The sequence below is a fragment of the Mya arenaria genome, chromosome 6 (assembly GCF_026914265.1).
Source record: "Mya arenaria isolate MELC-2E11 chromosome 6, ASM2691426v1".
Taxonomy (NCBI): domain Eukaryota; kingdom Metazoa; phylum Mollusca; class Bivalvia; order Myida; family Myidae; genus Mya; species Mya arenaria.
The window spans coordinates 11,259,482-11,277,401 of NC_069127.1; the positions used below are offsets into that span (position 1 = coordinate 11,259,482).

The window sequence follows — 17,920 nt, forward strand, 5'->3', positions numbered from 1 at the left end:
GTAAATTATTGTGTTGATGAAAATAGCTTATATTCTATCTCTTGCGTAACTACAGGTGTAAGAAGTTAAGGATGAGTTTATGATTGTTTTACAAATACAGACCCTGGAGAGAACATGTCAATGATTCTTAACCTTGTCTTGGCTCTCGGTTGTTCCTTTATACTGTTTTAATCATTAGGCACTTAAGTTAAAATAACCCAATATCCAATGTTCATTTGAATACCTAAATACTTTAGTAAAAGTTACCTTTTATCGCATGTAAAGGATACTAGAATAGTGATGAGAATATTTATGATTGGCGCAAAACCACAACAAATGCAATCATCTAACAGTACCGCAGAATTTGTCCATATTTGGAAACGTCTACCAACCCTGGTATTCAGTCATTATTGAGGACATTGTATCCTTTATAAAGATAGCCTACATACCAAACCATAACGAACACAATCCACAAACGGGTCAAGATAAAGAACTTAATAAGATATAGAAAAGTTATGAATCGTGGTATAAAAATGAGACTTACATATTTTATTTTATTATTGCTTTGTACCTTTTGTTCAAGAATTCATGCAGACCAAAACAACACTGCTCCAAATGGATTTCAAACTATTATTTCTGATTTATTGAAGAACTTTGGTTTAGCTATTAAAAATTCAAGCTATCCTGATTCTCCAAATATTGACTTACAGTCTCTTTTCAACAACGGGAATGGACCCAATACTCTTGGTCCAATTATTCAAACAGTTTCTGGATTATTATTTCCGGGGAGAGCACACGCTGACAATGCACCGGTGGACCTAGCGGCGCTTACTTCCAAGGCTTCGTCCTTGGCACTGCAGAGCTTGGGTGTGTCTCCAGGCTGTAGTAACGACTTGTTGCTGCTTCTGCAAGGACTGATGGGAAGAGAGGGCTGGGCGTTGACAGGTAAGAACGTCCTTACATGAGCAAATGACTAATGGTAAAATATGTCAGAGAATGCTAAGCAATATGAAGAGAAATAAAATAAAAATGGATAATAACACAACGTAAATGGCATTACAGACGATATGGTATTATCAATTATTTTATTATCAACTCATTCCTTTGTTTTCATATATTAATATGTTTTCTTTGCACACTTCTGTATGCCTGAAGATAGCAGAGGAAACTTGCAAATAGTGTAAACCTTTCAAATACATCGTAAATATGAAAATATTTGTTAAAAAATGAATGATTCGTCGTTGTTTTGAAAAACAACAGTATTTGAAATACTCTTTTACTATAAGCATTTCATCAATTTTGTGTATAGCTCTATTTTGACACTTAAACGTTATATTTTACATTGGACAACCACATTCGCGATTCGTCCTTTTGCCAGTTATGATTTCTACCTTGCAATCAGCTGATGATTTAAACAAATGTTAGCGTCGTATATAAATATATTACTCTAATTATTTTCAGTCTTAGATGCATTTGGAAAGCCTGACAGCGGTATAATGCAGGGTCGGATCTGGTTCCCTGGTGGATTTGATGAATGTCAAGGCGTTGACACCTCTGTTTACAATAACGCCACGAAGACGACGGACCAATTTACGGGCAAATACTGCCGTCTAGACATTCCCACTGACTTTTCGTCGTTTGTAAGTTAGCATAAATGTATTTGATAGTATTCAGTTTCCATTCACAACTGTAAACACATTTGTTTAAAACAAATTAAACGTTTATATACACTATCTTCACGCGTTTGCTCCACCGCGAGTTAGATTGTGTCAACGCGGATAATCGGGGCGGGAGCTTACGCCGCGTTCACCTGTTGCTATCGCGTACGACTTCCGAAAAAATGCAAGCGGTGTGTCGCGGCAATGCCGCTTACCGTAATACGCAGATATTTAACAGGTCAAGATGTTGCAAAACTACAAATATATATATATATATATTTAAATGAACCGTGCTCGCAGAATTGATTTCGATTGCGACGGTGATAAATGAAGGATTGATTCATATTTTTTGTGCGTTGTTGAAGTATGAACGCTCGGCCGCCATTTTGCATATCCATAAACCGCGCTAACATTTTTCCATTTTATTTGATTATTTTTTTTGACCTTATAGTGTTTGATAAAATGTTTTTAATTACAACAAAGGGGAACAAAACGTGTAGAGCGAATGTAAATGGTAAGAACACTTCTCGCCCTTGGTGTTTTAGCTAGGCGTTCTTTTTATCCTCCGCATAGTAAATAGTCCATACGTAATTTGCAAAAATAAATAAATAATCAAAGATTATTTTAATCATTTGGTAGTTTCTGTAAAATATGTGGTGGTAATAATGATTTTTATATGATTGTAATATGTTCATTTTAATCAAGAGAACTTTCTTCTCGAAGTGTCAATATTAGGACGTTTGTTTGTACACGCGAAATTGCAAGACAGTCTCCAATCATTCTAGGTATTTAAATGCAGGCGAAGATATCGCCTAATTATATCATAGAAAGATAAGCATTGTCTGAATCCGATAATGGATCCTACATTTGTCCTTGAAAGAAATCGCTCAGAATCATCAGCCATGTTTGTTTTGACAGTTGTTGTAGACGAACCGTTCTGTAGTAAAAACCGCGTCAATTTTAATTTGTTTTTATTATTTGTTCAATGCGTGTTCTTTTGTTATCAAATGCAAAATAAAGCATTTTTCAAATGATATTGTTAGAAAATAATGTCTTTCTTTGGCGTTTATCCAATCCATTAAACCGGGTTTATGTTTAAACATTTAGCTACTGAGCTTATTTCTGTAGCTTTTCGCATAAATATTTCATTTAAATTCTTCGTAAAACATAAGAAAACATAAGAAAAATTCAGCGCAGAATCAGTTGCTTTCTTGCCAAACTCCGCATACAAAGTCACGAAAGGTCGAGCGGTTCATGCAAAATGAACTCAATTTTTATCGTTCAGAACATCAAGTACGGATGCAAATATTCCAATTTATGTCGGTGGTATATTAAGTGTTTGTTAAATTCGTAGATTGAGTATTTATTCATAATCACACAAGTTTAAGGAGGTTCAATGAAATTTTGATTTTTAGGAACAAGGTGACAATAGGGTCCGAATACCTTCACAGTTGCAAATGATAATGTTCAGTGATAGGGTTACGTTTTGAACACGAACCAAAATTTAAAAAAATACGGGTCAAACTTGTATCTGTTCATTAGAAATTAGATGTTTATGACAGGAAAAATAGCCTTCAGATAATGGACAACTACATTGATAACCGTAAATTAACACGTAGCGCAACGCTGCGAATAGCGATGACCCGACGCGGTGGAGCGTGGGAGAAATTATAAGTATGACGGTCATTATGCTTCAATCGCGGCGTATAATGAAATTTAGATTATAAATATAACATCAGAGGGAGGGTAAAATTGCGGCGATATGCAACAAACTCGTGGTTGGTAGTGTATGTTATTCGCGTTTCATTACATTAAGTTAATAATTTTGTCTTAAGGTTTGTGAACTATTAAAATTTGATATTGATAGGGTATTAAATCTATCTGACAATAGATGCACGACTTCTGGTACAGGCGATAACGAGTGCATAATTGGTTGTGTAATATAAAGTTGATAAACTTTGTATTCATACGCTTCGGATACACTAAAATGATTTATATTTTTCTGTCAGAAGGCATTCTAAAAAACGTAGACGTTTTAAACGTAGACGGTCTTTGGCGAAATAAAAACAAAATGAAATCAACATACTAAATACGAGTATTAAATGCAAACAGATGCTTAACAGGCACGCGAGAAGAAGGTGTTAGGATTTCAATACAATTTTGACAACAGTTTTCAGAATAATAAGAACTACCTCCGATATCAAAGGTTAAACGTCTAATATCAAACGATATCGGGCGCTTGCGGTCCATAGAAGGACATGTGTATATAAAATAATTTAGTTTGTGTAATTGATATTGGTGTACCATATTCCGTTATATTGTTCGCGACAATCGTGGACAAATCTGCTGCTGAAAACATCACTGAACTATGATTGAGAAAAACTAATCTTCTACATTAATAAGTTCATAATAACATATATCAGAACTATCAACTCCCGTTCAAAACGGTTTCAGGATCCGGCGGCTGAGAGCAAGATTCGAGTTGGTTTGTGTGTGTCAGGCAGATGCAACGTTGCCGATCTAAACAAACTAATTGAAGCCGGTAGGTTATTGACTGTATTACCGGATGTTACTATATTATTACTATTCAAACGTTTGAAATCGCACGCACGCATGCACGCACGCACGCACGCACGCACGCACGCACGCACTCAAACAACTGTTTATATTTATATATAAAACAGTCAGATTCAATAAATTACATCCTCTCAATTCCATAGTATGCCTTTTTATCCAATTTGCTCCGTACATTAATTTTGTACCGCCCTTTATTTATTGCATATTTTACTGCGAATTTTATATGCCTTTCAAAAATCGAGACTCAATAAATATTTCGAAATTAAAGTCGCATGCACTCTTCCGGCGTCATGTCATGTTAGGCATACTTTTTATATGTAAAAAATACGTCATAAAATCAACCAGAATCAATACGACCTTGTTTTATCAAATTGTATGTCGCTTAATTGATTTTAACAAGTAGTGTATATAATTAAAGGGTTAGAAATAACTGTTTTCATTGTAGTAATTATAACACAAATTAATCAGATAAACCTGCAAAAACATTCGTACATGTATAATTGTTTTCTTTATTGCCACGTGAGGCAATCCTTAAACGTACAATAAGACAATGGCACTTCCCAGCCTTGACAACAGTTATCGGGTGAAAAATCATACTTTAAAGAAAACCTTCGATGGGTTTCATTGTTTGATGTATTATCTTTGGTTGTTGTCTTCAATCAATTACAGTACAAAGTACATTGTTCAATGGGACTACCAATGCAGACATAACAGCAGTGTGTGATGAGCCTTTGCGGCTCGAATCGGATGCCATAGGATGCTTGTAAGAATGATTAATCGATTTCCAAATATTTTCCTATATATTCTTGAAACAAAAGTGCAATGATTCTTTTTAAATGTCACATATGTCACAAATGATAGATGGATGGATGGCTGGATGGCTGGATGGCTGGCTGGCTGGCTGGCTGGCTGGCTGGCTGGCTGGCTGGCTGGCTGGCTGGCTGGCTGGCTGGCTGGCTGGCTGGCTGGCTGGCTGGCTGGCTGGCTGGCTGGCTGGCTGGCTGGCTGGCTGGCTGGCTGGCTGGCTGGCTGGCTGGCTGGCTGGCTGGCTGGCTGGCTGGCTGGCTGGCTGGCTGGCTGGCTGGCTGGCTGGCTGGCTGGCTGGCTGGCTGGCTGGCTGGCTGGCTGGCTGGCTGGCTGGCTGGCTGGCTGGCTGGCTGGCTGGCTGGCTGGCTGGCTGGCTGGCTGGCTGGCTGGCTGGCTGGCTGGCTGGATGGCTGGATGGCTGGATGGATGGATAGAAAGATAGATAGATGGATGGATGGATGGATGGATGGATGGATGGATAGAAAGATAGATAGATAGATAGATAGATAGATAGATAGATAGATAGATAGATAGATAGATAGATAGATAGATAGATAGATAGATAGATAGATAGTTAGATAGATAGATAGATAGATAGATAGATAGATAGAAAAGCCCCTTAAACAATAAGCGTTCAAGGTATTAGCATTATTCAAACTTAATATCGACATTTTTTCATTAAATCGCTATTCCAACGATAACTATTCGAAGGACTCTACATGGGTTGAGCATACCACATGATTAAACTTGTTGTATTTTATAAATACCAATAATAAGATGCAATATTGATTTTTTTAAAGTTTCATTCGTAAGCATTATGTTAGAAAATATTTAAGACAGCCGCTTCAATAGTTTTTTGAGTTGAGAATGGTATTTACTCAGTAAAATAAATATTGAGAAACCGAGGCCAGATCTCAGAATCGTCTTAACCAAATTGTCGACTTTCTTCGTCTGAATAATGTATGCGGATAAGGAAAACAGTATTGTAATGCCATTCCTTTTACAACAGCCAAAATGCAACCCTGTGCCATAAAACGGTATATTGTTTAAGCTTTTGCCTACTGAGCTTGTTTCTGTAGCTTTTCATTTAAATATGTACATTGAAGAAAAATAACGTATATGTTTCAGGTGCTTCCTTGCTGTTTTAGGTGCTTTCATATTGTTAGGAACACTTTACGATATCCTGGCTGTCCAAATGAAAATAAAAACGGACAATGCATGTAAAGTACCACATAAGCCAACGGTTGACACGGGTATTTCAAATGGAAAGAACGCATTTGTTCCTCACGATCAAAAGAATGACCTACCTACTGTTTATACAGTGAAGGCTGACAAGCATGTCAACATCGGCAAACCAAGTATTGAACCTGTCTCACAACAATACAGCTATGGTAAGATATTTTTTCATAGTTTGTTTTTAAATTTAACTCAAATTATTGAAGTGTTAACTTGATAAATGCCCCTGTTACATAAATTAAAGCCGAATCGCGTTTAATGCCTTCAACCTCGCAATTGATAATTTCAATTTTATTCCTAGGAACAATGGAAAGGATCTTGCTTGCATTTTCCGTCTACACTAATGGTGTAAAGATCCTGAATACTGACCAGAGAGAGGGGTCTCTAGGGGCCCTGAACGGTATCAGGTTCTTGAGCATGGCCTGGGTTATCCTTGGACATACTCTTGTTTTCGCCATAGGGCTTGATGGTAAATCTGTTTGATGTTTGATACAAGAAAAAGTTTCATTTGTACGAACCAATGACACTTAGGCCCAGAGAGGTGTTGATCAATTCTATCTTTGCAATGCAATCGGTGAAAGATAACAGAAGCCACATACCGTTAATCAACAGAGTATTGAAATTATTTGTTGTTTGCTTTTGTTTGTTGTAGTATACAGTGTTTTATTTTTTACAGCAAATTTGTTCCAGTTTGCCTATGAACAGGAATCTTACGTTTATTTCTGTGCGATTATGTACGCGACCGTGTCAGTTGACTCTTTCTTCACCCTGAGGTAGGTCACGCTGATGTATGATGTCAGATGTAAAACTGACTGACTTCTGGCTGAATAAATAACAAACGAACTTAGAAAACCAATAAGATGAATAACTGCATATGTATAATTACTTAGTAAGTAACATACTAAAAAATCTACTATATAACGAACCAATCATGTATTTAGAAATAAACTACTTTTCTCGGTTCTGTATTTACTATACTAAAAATTTAAAACTTGAACTTGCAGTGGCGTCCTTGTGGCATACCTGACCTTGCGAGAATTGAAGAAAGTGGGCGGCGCAAAGCGTCTCAATTGGCTCATGTTCTATTTCCATAGGTTTTGGAGGTAATCAATTTACGTCTTCATGAATAACTATGTTGTAAAATGACGTTTTCGACGCTATACACTTAAACGATGATCGTGGCTTAACCTGTCAAAAGATTTCGAACCAATAAAGACGCTATTTTCAAAAAACTATTTCTATTCTATTTAGCAAAAAGTTTACTTGATGCATTCGTGTCATCCCGTTTTACATTTGTTTCTTTATACCTACTGCAATATTTAACCGATTCTCTGTAGCCGTTTATTCTAATAATCCGTAAAAATAAATCTACAACAAAAACAATAATTGACGTTTCATTTACTTTTCGAGTGTGATAAGGAGGCCAATGAATGACATACACAGAAAGGACACATTAACGTTCGTTTTCTATGTACACTACTTCGTTATAAGGGTAATCACGAAAATAAACACAATACAATGGAAAATTCCATTTTAAGGTACCTGTTTTTTCATATAACGATTTATCATTTCTATCAAACAAATATAACATTAAGTTAAAAAAATGAACACAATTGTACATAATTAAAAGCTATATTAGAGGAAATGTGAAATATGTATATGTTTGAACTGGCATTTAAAGCCAATGATATCGGTGGTAATTATATGTATTAATGCATTAGTATGTATAGTTTTCGAGGAGGACCAATTTATATGCGGCAAACGCTCAATGTGAGTGAAACAGGGATCAAAGACAATAGTGTGAAACTATGCAGTTAATGTACACATCAGCCTCTATGAGTGAAGCTTTCGTTTTAGTTTTCGTTCCCCGATATATGTAATCAATATAAGTTATTCAACAATACCATGCTTAGCAGCACATCGCCTTTTGGTAGTCATTCGACCAATATCGTGGTTATGAATTTCTACCAATGTTTACCGAAAAAAATGCCATGTCAAGAATTGTAGACCATTCTGTATATTGACATATTAAAAGGCTCTTTCACAATATTCTAAAATAATCTACTCGTTACTTGCTGACTTTAAATAATTCATTTTTGCCATTCTCGTAATGAAAGCTTCCATAAATTACCATATTAAAAGCATATTATTGCCTGAAACAAAACGGACAATAATTGTCTAGGATAAACTGTTTGGAATGAAAAAGATAAGTAAAATATGAATGCTGTCCATGCACGGCTTAAACAAAATTCTATTTCAGTATAGCAAAATACGTTTCCGCACAAACGAAATATTATTACTTTGTAAAGAAACTTCTTTCTTTTATAAATTCTTGTATTATATACGCATACTAAATCGGCGAGAAAAAACATTTTTATGGTTAAACATTAAGCATGTTAAAATCAAGACATCAATATTTTATACTTTTCGGGTAAAACAAAATGTACGAGCAGATCTGTTGTTGTGCTTTTTACCAATTCCAATCTAAACTTCAGACTGACCCCGCCCTATATGCTGGTTTTGATGTTTGGAACGGTGCTATCTCCATATTTGATAATGGGGCCGCTACGCCTTACCAATGACATAATGGGGGAATGTCGCAAAAACTGGTGGACCAATCTGCTATATATCAACAACTACGTGGAACTGGACCACTGGGTCGTGGAAAACATTATGAATTATTTTTTATATACCCCTTTAACGCAAAGCATAGGTATAAAGTGTCAACAATAAAGGAACTATTTTAACACAATATTTTAATGCAAATAAGTACCGCTCCCTTCGTTGGACACATCAGTAGAAATCGTTTGTATGTTGTCGACCTATTTGACTGTTTCAACCGTTGCAATTAATATCATGACTGTGTTATTACAGTGTATGGGATGGAGCTGGTACCTGGCTAACGACATGCAGTTCTACATCATCAGCCCACTCATTCTGCTTCCGCTCTTTTAGTAAGTACATAAACATAGTTACTAAACAAGCCTATAATAGTATTCAACTATTTATTGTGGTGATTCAATAGCTTTATATTCTGGCTAAGGAGACTCCCGGTATTCGTGTGTTTTGATAGCTCTTAATACAGTACATTATATTCAACCATAACCATTTGATTCGGTAATAGGCGTCAGATTCAAATTTTACAACTAACCTACCAGAAAGAACGACATTTGTCGATAAGTAAATACACGATCTGCTTTTTTAGGGGTAAATCGGTATGTTTAGGAATGTAAAATTTCGAACAAAATATTTATATAAAGGTATCCGATGTATGATCCAATGAGTTTTCTTTTCTTGCGAATCCCTGTTTTGTTGGTACCATTTAAAAAGATTCTACGGGTATAGTAACAAACTGTTATAATGTTTACGAACAAAATATGACAAATGGCGCAAAAGATTTCAAAAAGGACTATTCTTTCTTGATTTCAGCAGATAAGAAATAAAAAAAAAATACAAATTGAAAAAGCACATCCTTAGTGTTCCTTTTTGTCATTTATTTAATTCATTTTCATTTATTATGCCTTCTAAATGATACGTACCATTTGTCCTCAATTTTCCCTAGTAATGTGTTTGCCGGGGCAGTATCGTGTCTTGTGTTTCTCTCGGCCTCGTTAGCTGCTCGATGGGTTATCGCGTACCATCATGAGTATCCTGTGCAGGGCATGCTGCCGGACGCACCGCAACCGTTAGTATGGATAAGCACTGTATTTTTAAATACTGAAATTATGATATTAACAATTGTTGCTGTTCAGCATGTTCGATGATTATTATTTGTAAATAGTAAAAATATTAAAAGCGAGCTGTTGAACACGTTGATGAAGATTTGTTTTAATGTGATCGAAACAAATATCAAATTTACAGTGATAATTTGTAAATAGAAATATGTTATTATGTTAATAAAAATTATCGTATTGCCCGAAATACAGGGTTGTAATATGTACATTCAAAATTTAAGTCAATAACTAAAGGTTTATAAACACCGTGTTCAATATGGAATTTGTATCATAGTGAGGACTGTATAGGCTTAAAATTAGCACAATTATTTTCTAATAATGCGCATTGTTTGGTGTAGGAAAGATGGAAACTCGATGAAGAATCTATATGCCCCTAGTCTGACCCGGCTTGGACCTTACATAGTGGGGCTATTTGCAGGCTACCTGCTCTATAAAACAAATAGAAAACTAAAAATCCCAAAGGTACGAAGCTAGATAATTTTTCCTATGGTCTCATCAATGTTTATGTATACAAATAAAAACATGAATTAAGTTTTTAGAATAAAAAAGTTTTCAAATGATACACATATATTTTTTCATATTTTTGCATACTAGCAAATCGACATTTTAGCTGACTGTATCACTTTTGTTGGACATTCTTATGGTTATTTTAATATATCACTGTTTTATTTCGAGCCTTTTCATATAAACATCGATATTGCAAACGATTGAGATAAACCTAGAATACTATGATTTGCTATAATGTTCACTGTAGAAAAGCGGAGGATAAGAAGCCGTTATAGTATTCATAGAACATATATATTATTCCACAGTCGCTCAACCTGTTGCTGTGGTTCTTGAGCTTTGCCACGTTCTGCCTGGTGGTATATGGACCATACTCACGAGACGGTAACCACATATTCAGTTTGGGGGAGTCGTCGGCCTACACCGCCCTGTCTCGCACCGCCTGGGGCGTGGCTCTTGCCTATCTGATAATCGCATGCTGCACCGGCCACGGAGGTTTGAGAATACAAAATATTAATAATTTACGATATTATTGATGAAATAGATAAATCGATGTTCACATTAAAGCATCAATTTTGCTTTTGTATCATACGGATTGTTTTAAGAATATCATTTATCATCACATAGTAACGATGAGACAAATGTTAGGATGTATTTTGATGCATTCCTGCAATTCAGGTTGGATAAATGATCTGCTTTCGTGGCCGGGATTCATTCCATTGAGTCGCCTGACCTACTGTGCATATCTTATACACCCTCTCGTTATGATTACCTTCCACACAAGCAGACGACAGCTCACATACTTCACACAGTTTGAACTGGTACTACCAATAAAAAGCAATTATGTATAATATAAATATTAGTAAACGTACTTGTTACTAATAAACGTTTGACATACAATGTTCGATATTGGTTTACCGATGCAATCGATGCTTTTGTATTATCTTCTGAAATATTATACATAAACATAAAAACAATAGGTTCTGTCACGGGTCACAATATAGGACACATCTGTTTTAAAATGATTGTAAGCAATCTGTTAGTAAGCTAGCTGTATTTTTTCAGATCTACCTGTTTCTTGGTCACATGACTTTGACCTACGGTTTGAGTTTCATTGTGTCTCTCGTGTTCGAGGCGCCAATGATGGGGTTGGAGAAAGCCGTCCTCGGAAAAGGCAGAAAATAGGTGGAAGTCGGATACATGACCACTACTATCGGTTGGACACAGATTTTTAAGATTTTTTTTTATCTGACATTGCTTTCATTTTAATTTTAATCCATTGAAAACTACAGAATGAATGTATGTTTACCGTTTTTTTTTATTCTTATTTATATCTGTCTTTAAAGCACACACTTAAATCATTTTGTTGTTTTGAAAATGAGTTGATGTTTTTCGCGTGCATCAGGATAATTAAGTGCGAGCAAATATACAACTTGCTCTGTGCACTGGCCAACTTCATCAAAGAACACCAGGCCCCAATTTCTCGAAACTTCTTAAGCGTAACAAGCTTAAGTCGCTTATTTCAATTAGCTAAAATACATACTGAAAATGGTTTTTGATAAATGAAAAATGGTTTATTCTGATAATAATACAGATTATTCCTACGTAATTTCTAAACATTCTTGAAGAAGTAAATATAACACATTTTATAGAACAACAAAAATAGTGAGATTAGCTTTATTCTGTTATAATGGACTTAAGAAGTTTCGAGAAATTGGGGCCAGAAGCTTAGATCCTATGACGTCACGATGGGTTCAGCTATACAATGAAAAATACGGAGTTCAGTCCAGTAGACAATATGTCAAATATAAACCCTGTTTATAAGTACAGAGTCACACTGACACCTAACGAGAGCCACACACGTACGGACACACAAACATCAAAGTAGCTTAATCAATAAATGTGTAATCGCCTTGGAACGGTCTTTAAATCACCGGCGCTTACCAGAGGGTTAACACTTAGTTATTCTCAATACAATTACAAAAATACAATAAAATCTGCAGTGACGACCCCATTAGTTAATAATTGAAAAATATACCCTGCTAAGAGGCATAAGGTAAGAGCAAAAACGACGATGTACTTGCGACACTATAAAAACCCATACACAAATACAACCGAAAGATGATAGGATATCGCCTTGATACGGTCAATAAAACACTTGTTTACTGGAACACGAGTGTATCGGAATCTGTAACTAGTTTTTGTTGCTTAAACCCTGACCCCTCACTTGTTACAATATCTAACAATGATTTAAGTATAAAATATAAGCTTTATTTTTTCTTCTCATATTTTTTTTTCTTTCCAATTTGGTGATGATTGGACAAAGGCATCTCAAAAAAATAATCGGACAAGACCTATTTAAGGAAAGTTCCATATCTAAAAGTAACTTAAGTAATATAGTAAGTACACGAACATGTCCAAGATAGTATGGCCTCACAAATTTCGAACCATATTTGTGATGATTGGACGAAGTATACACAAATTATACACCGTCAAGACCAATCTGAGATTGCAGGACGATCAATCTTAAATGACTTGAGGAATGACGTTTGGTAACGAAAACCAAAATTATGATGCCTATAAATATTGAAGAAAAATGGTGATGATTGAACAAAGGTGTCTAAACGTATTGATCGGACAGGACCGGGTTTTTTTCTATACCTCAAGGGCGATAACACTTTATTGACCAAAGCGATATAGACGTCTATCGATTGTTTTTGTTTATAATGTACACATTCTGATCAAAATTTGAAATGATTGGATCCCCGATTATAACGTTATTGATCCGACAATTTCGATTTTCTATAATAAAAGGGAATGAACTCTCGAGAGACTCAATGAATATGACTGGTTATCAAATTTGCCATGAATAGACAAAGACTTTTTAAGTTAATGAACGGACATCATACCGGAGCCCGCATGCATGCCCACCCGGTTGCGAGCCAGTACGCCGCAGGTGATTGTATGATTGAAACGTTATTGTGCTTTTTATTGCGGCTACTCGGACAGTGCTTTCATAAGTGTATTTGTGCCTGATAATAATTTTGAAGGCGTGATTTGTTTGTATTTTAAATTATTGTAAATGTTCAAAAGTAAAAAATATATACTTGTTCTGGACACAAAATTGTCCTTGATTATCTGTGTGTTGGTTGACCATTTTTGCTTTTAACTTACTACACCTCACCAGTACACCGGTGCTCGGATAATAGGAAATCTATCTTACATTACGTTCTTCACATGTGATCATATATGGCGCTATTGTGCTTACCTTGCTTAGTGCATGTAAGGCTTGGATAATATATAGCGCTGTTGTGTCCTATGCTTGCTTCACGTGTCGTCGACACAATATCATGAAATTTCCATGTTTTTGTCATCTTTATAAATAACCCGCAAGTCTCAGCGTTTTCCAATTTATTCCGGATTCAGGCACTGACATGTTATGTAGTTACATAAAAACTGATTAACTAGATAAGATCGCGTTACCACTTAATAAGTGAAATTCGCAAATCATCAGTAGATAAACTGTTGTATAAATTATTTTATACTAACTGGTAATCTGTTAGTATTGTACTGCATAATAAGGTTACATGTGGCAGTTCTGTTTTAAGTCTTATGCTTTTTATCGTATCGAAAACTTTTCGCGTGTATTAACTAGATAATTTGATAATTATCGCGAAAGTTGTTCAGTCATTTACATAACAATTCGCGAACGTTATCCGGAAATGTTATGCCGGAAATATTCCACAATACAATTCACATTGAAGAATACCAAAGTAATTGTAATGTTTCGTCTATAACGTAAATAGTATGTATGCTATCTAAAACTTAAACATTATGCGGTAATAACATGTATTCACTTATTATTTCAATGTTAATAATTACATCTTCAAAGAAAGTAGAGAGCGTAAATGCCGAGGACAAGATGCCCGGTACATTCCACACAAGTATATTCTGAGCCATATGTATGCAATAAGTTTCAACGGCTTCATTTTGTGGTGAATGTGATGATGAAGAATGAAAACGTACTAATCTCTTGTAGGATCCTATGTGTAATTAAGAGTTAATTGTATTTAAACGAATGGCCAATAGCGCTCCCTGCTTGGTACCCCTTGCTGGGGATCACGCGATTCTGGCGGGCTTATCAGCGCTCTTGTCCGGCGTGGGCATTCTTCGCGCGCCAAGCAGCTGAGCAACTTGAATTTGTATGTAATGGATTATGGTTATTTTGGACTATTTTAAGTGATTGTTAGTGAAGATAAAGTGTACAATGGAGGAAGAAAACGTTCCTCAAAGCGGGTTTAACTTTGATACGTGGGCCACAGACATTAAACTATCGAGAAAAGTGATGCAAATCTTACGCCAAGAGGAGTTGGTAACTAAAGAAGCATTGACACTTGTTAGTGAATCGGATTTAAAAACCATAGGATTACCACTTGGCTCAATCAAAGTCCTTCTTCAGGAGGTAAAGATTGTGGAGAAGTGAAAACAGTCAACCCGAACTTCAGACAGAAGCTACGGTAGCAGCAGGCACGTCCAACGCGATCACACTAGACAGCGCTGGTAGGTTACTTGATAATTTACTAGCTACCGGCATTCCACAACTGGAGACTGCCCCTCCCCAAACGAACGCGGAAATCCTTTTCATGGATCCGCGATCAATCCTAACATTGAAGGCTCAGTCGCGAAAAGCTGCTCACATAACACAGTTTCTATCAGAAAAATCAAAACGACGCCGCCAAAACAGACGCAAGGAGTACGTTTTACGGTCCGATGCGGAGGAGACCTTGGTGTTGAAAACCGAGGATGAACATCCTTACCTTGGGATCTTGATTGAAGAGTGGGGTGCAGCCAACATGCGCCTACTAAATTATTTGCTAGTCACCAAGGAAATCGAACGAGGGGACATTGAGTTTTACCTCGCATACACAACACGGATATTCGAATTCTCTGCAAACTACGAGTGGAACAGTGTTCTTAATTATGACTTTCACTACCGCGAACTGCAAGCGGAACACCAATTCAAATGGGGTACGTTTTCCCCTCATATGGAAATGCAGCTCCTTATCCCAAGGCGCCCAAAGACAACCCCTACCGCTCCTCCGAACCAAAAAGAGGACTGCAGGATCTATAAAGTCAAAGGGACTTATCCATTCGGCACCAAATGCCGGTACAGACACACCAAATCAACCGCACCGGAAGTTGAGCGAAAGGATTCTTCCGGCACAAAAAACTACCAACCCGATCTACGTCATTAATTTTTGACGCATGGAAACGAAATCTGCCATCCGATTATCCTGACCGTGAATTTCTGCTGTCGGGCATCAATCATGGATTTCACATTGTGAATACGGAGGAATTGTCGCATAGTGTTGAAATGGAAAATTATTCGTCGGCCACTAATATAAAAATGCGCGCGCAAACGGAAACCCAAATCAAGACGGAACTTGAAAACGGGCACTATAAAATTGTCGACGAAAAGCCGTTCATCATTTCAGCATTAGGGACAATTCCTAAGAAACAATCAAAGGTGAGATTAATTCATTATTGCAGTCGGCCACCAGGATTTGCCGTTAACGATTTCGCGCACCCAGAACATTTCAAATATCAATCTATCAAAGACGCAATTAAATTAATAACGCCAAACTGCTATATGGCCAAACTTGATTTGCAAAATGCTTATAGAAGTGTAAAAATTCACCCAACTAATTATAAAGCAACTGGAATAAAATGGAAGTTTAGTACTGATAAGAACTTTACATACATGGTAGACACAAGATTACCTTTCGGTGCATCGAAATCTCCTATGACATTTCATAGAATAACTCAGGCAGTGCGTGTGATCATGCAACAAAGGGGATATCAAACATTAATTGTCTACCTAGATGATTTTCTCATCGTCGGAAATACCTTCAAAGAATGTCAGCAAGCCCTTCATGAACTAATGCGTTTAGTGCGCGAATTAGGTTTTCAAATTAATTACAACAAGATCGAAGGCCCTTCACAGGACCTCACATTCCTTGGCCTTGTGCTGGACTCTGTTAACATGACAATACGCATACCCGAGACCAAAATTCATGAAACACAACTGTTGTTACAAACTATGTTAAGTTCAAAGAAAGTTACTAAACGCAGTATTCAACAAGTGGTCGGCAAACTTAATTGGTTATCATCTTGTATTTATGGTGGCAGATTTCACATGCGGAGACTTATAGACAGTGCAAATAAACTTCAGTATCCTTCGCACCGAAGACGAGTTACGCAGGACATGAAATCAGACATGTTGTGGTGGTTGGAGTTTATGAAAGCGTTCAACGGAACAATGAAGATTATTGACGATAGATCGGCCTTGTCAATTAGTATCGATGCTTGTAAGACAGCAAGTGGATCCTTTTATCAGGGAGATTTTATTTACATGCCATGGGCACCAAAGACTGCCTTGTTAGCTATAAATTACCTGGAAGTTTTATCCTTAGAAATAGCGGCCAGAAGATGGTCTCATCTATGGAAAAACAGATTAGTGTACATTCATTGTGATAACGTGGCAGCATGTGCAATAATTAATAAAGGCTCTTCTAAACATCCCACTGTTATGGATTCTCTACGGCGCGTGTTTTGGTTGAGCGCTTACTATAACTTTCGTATAAAAGCTGTGTTCTATCCGGGGAGATTTAATATTTTGGCTGACAATGTTTCTCGTTTGCATGAACATAATGGTGTTCAACGTTTATATCACAACATGGCCAAAGTCGGATTTTATCATTACAGGTACTACTAACGTTATCACGGAAGGTGAGCTTGATAAAGCTGCGCAGTTCTTCTACAGCAACGCGTATTCGGATAATACGAAAAGAACGTATACGTCACACAAAAACTCTTACATAAACTTTTGCACCCAGTTCGGATACCCTGCTATACCTGCATCCACACAAACATTGTGCCGTTATGCTGCGTTTCTCTCAAAATCGTTGAAGTTTAATTCTATAAAACAATATCTGAACATTGTTCGTATATTACACGCTGAATGGAATTTACCCAATCCATTGTCAAACAATTTTATACTTAATTGTACCTTGCAAGGTATTCGAAGACATCTTGGCGATGCAACGATCCGTAAAAAGCCCATCACTCCAGCCATGTTACATCACATCCTAGCGCATCTCGACTTATCAAAATCACGTGATTCGACAGTATGGGCCGCCGTGCTCTGCATGTTTTATTGATTATTACGTAAATGCAATGTGCTCACTACCAGGGGGGTGGCGTTCGACCCCAATAAACATCTTAGATGCTGTGATATAATATACCATCGATGGGGTGCCCTGCTACACATTCGCTGGAGTAAGACGATACAATTTGGGTCACGAACTTTTGATATACCTCTACCGCGCCTGAAAGGTCACCCGTTATGCCCCGTACAGGCCCTCT

At 36.8% G+C, this 17,920-nt stretch overlaps 2 protein-coding genes across 2 annotated transcripts; both read left to right on the top strand.

Annotated features, from left to right (window-relative positions):
* The first annotated feature begins 469 nt into the window (after positions 1 to 469).
* On the top strand, positions 470 to 11,840 carry LOC128239174 (nose resistant to fluoxetine protein 6-like). The gene is made up of 15 exons (XM_052955678.1): positions 470 to 924; positions 1,441 to 1,619; positions 4,092 to 4,179; positions 4,884 to 4,977; positions 6,150 to 6,412; positions 6,559 to 6,726; positions 6,934 to 7,030; positions 7,262 to 7,360; positions 8,753 to 8,915; positions 9,132 to 9,211; positions 9,820 to 9,942; positions 10,330 to 10,453; positions 10,804 to 10,990; positions 11,174 to 11,316; positions 11,561 to 11,840. Exons 1-15 carry the CDS (start codon positions 495 to 497, stop codon positions 11,678 to 11,680), a joined length of 2,358 nt encoding a protein of 785 aa, XP_052811638.1. The 5' UTR covers positions 470 to 494; the 3' UTR covers positions 11,681 to 11,840.
* Positions 11,841 to 16,256: 4,416 nt separating this feature from the next.
* On the top strand, positions 16,257 to 17,715 carry LOC128237559 (uncharacterized). Its single transcript, XM_052953151.1, has 2 exons — positions 16,257 to 16,863; positions 17,261 to 17,715. The coding sequence occupies exons 1-2, from the start codon at positions 16,257 to 16,259 to the stop codon at positions 17,713 to 17,715; spliced, it is 1,062 nt and encodes a 353-aa protein (XP_052809111.1).
* Positions 17,716 to 17,920: the final 205 nt, after the last annotated feature.

Coding starts and splice junctions, on each gene's coding strand:
- LOC128237559 (XM_052953151.1), top strand. CDS start 16,257: ATGGTAGACACAAGATTACCTTTCGGTGCATCGAAATCTCCTATGACA. Junction 16,864..17,260: donor GTCAATTAGTATCGATGCTT/GTAAGACAGCAA, acceptor TTATCATTACAG/GTACTACTAACGTTATCACG.
- LOC128239174 (XM_052955678.1), top strand. CDS start 495: ATGAATCGTGGTATAAAAATGAGACTTACATATTTTATTTTATTATTG. Junction 1,620..4,091: donor CCACTGACTTTTCGTCGTTT/GTAAGTTAGCAT, acceptor AAACGGTTTCAG/GATCCGGCGGCTGAGAGCAA. Junction 11,317..11,560: donor ACTTCACACAGTTTGAACTG/GTACTACCAATA, acceptor GTATTTTTTCAG/ATCTACCTGTTTCTTGGTCA.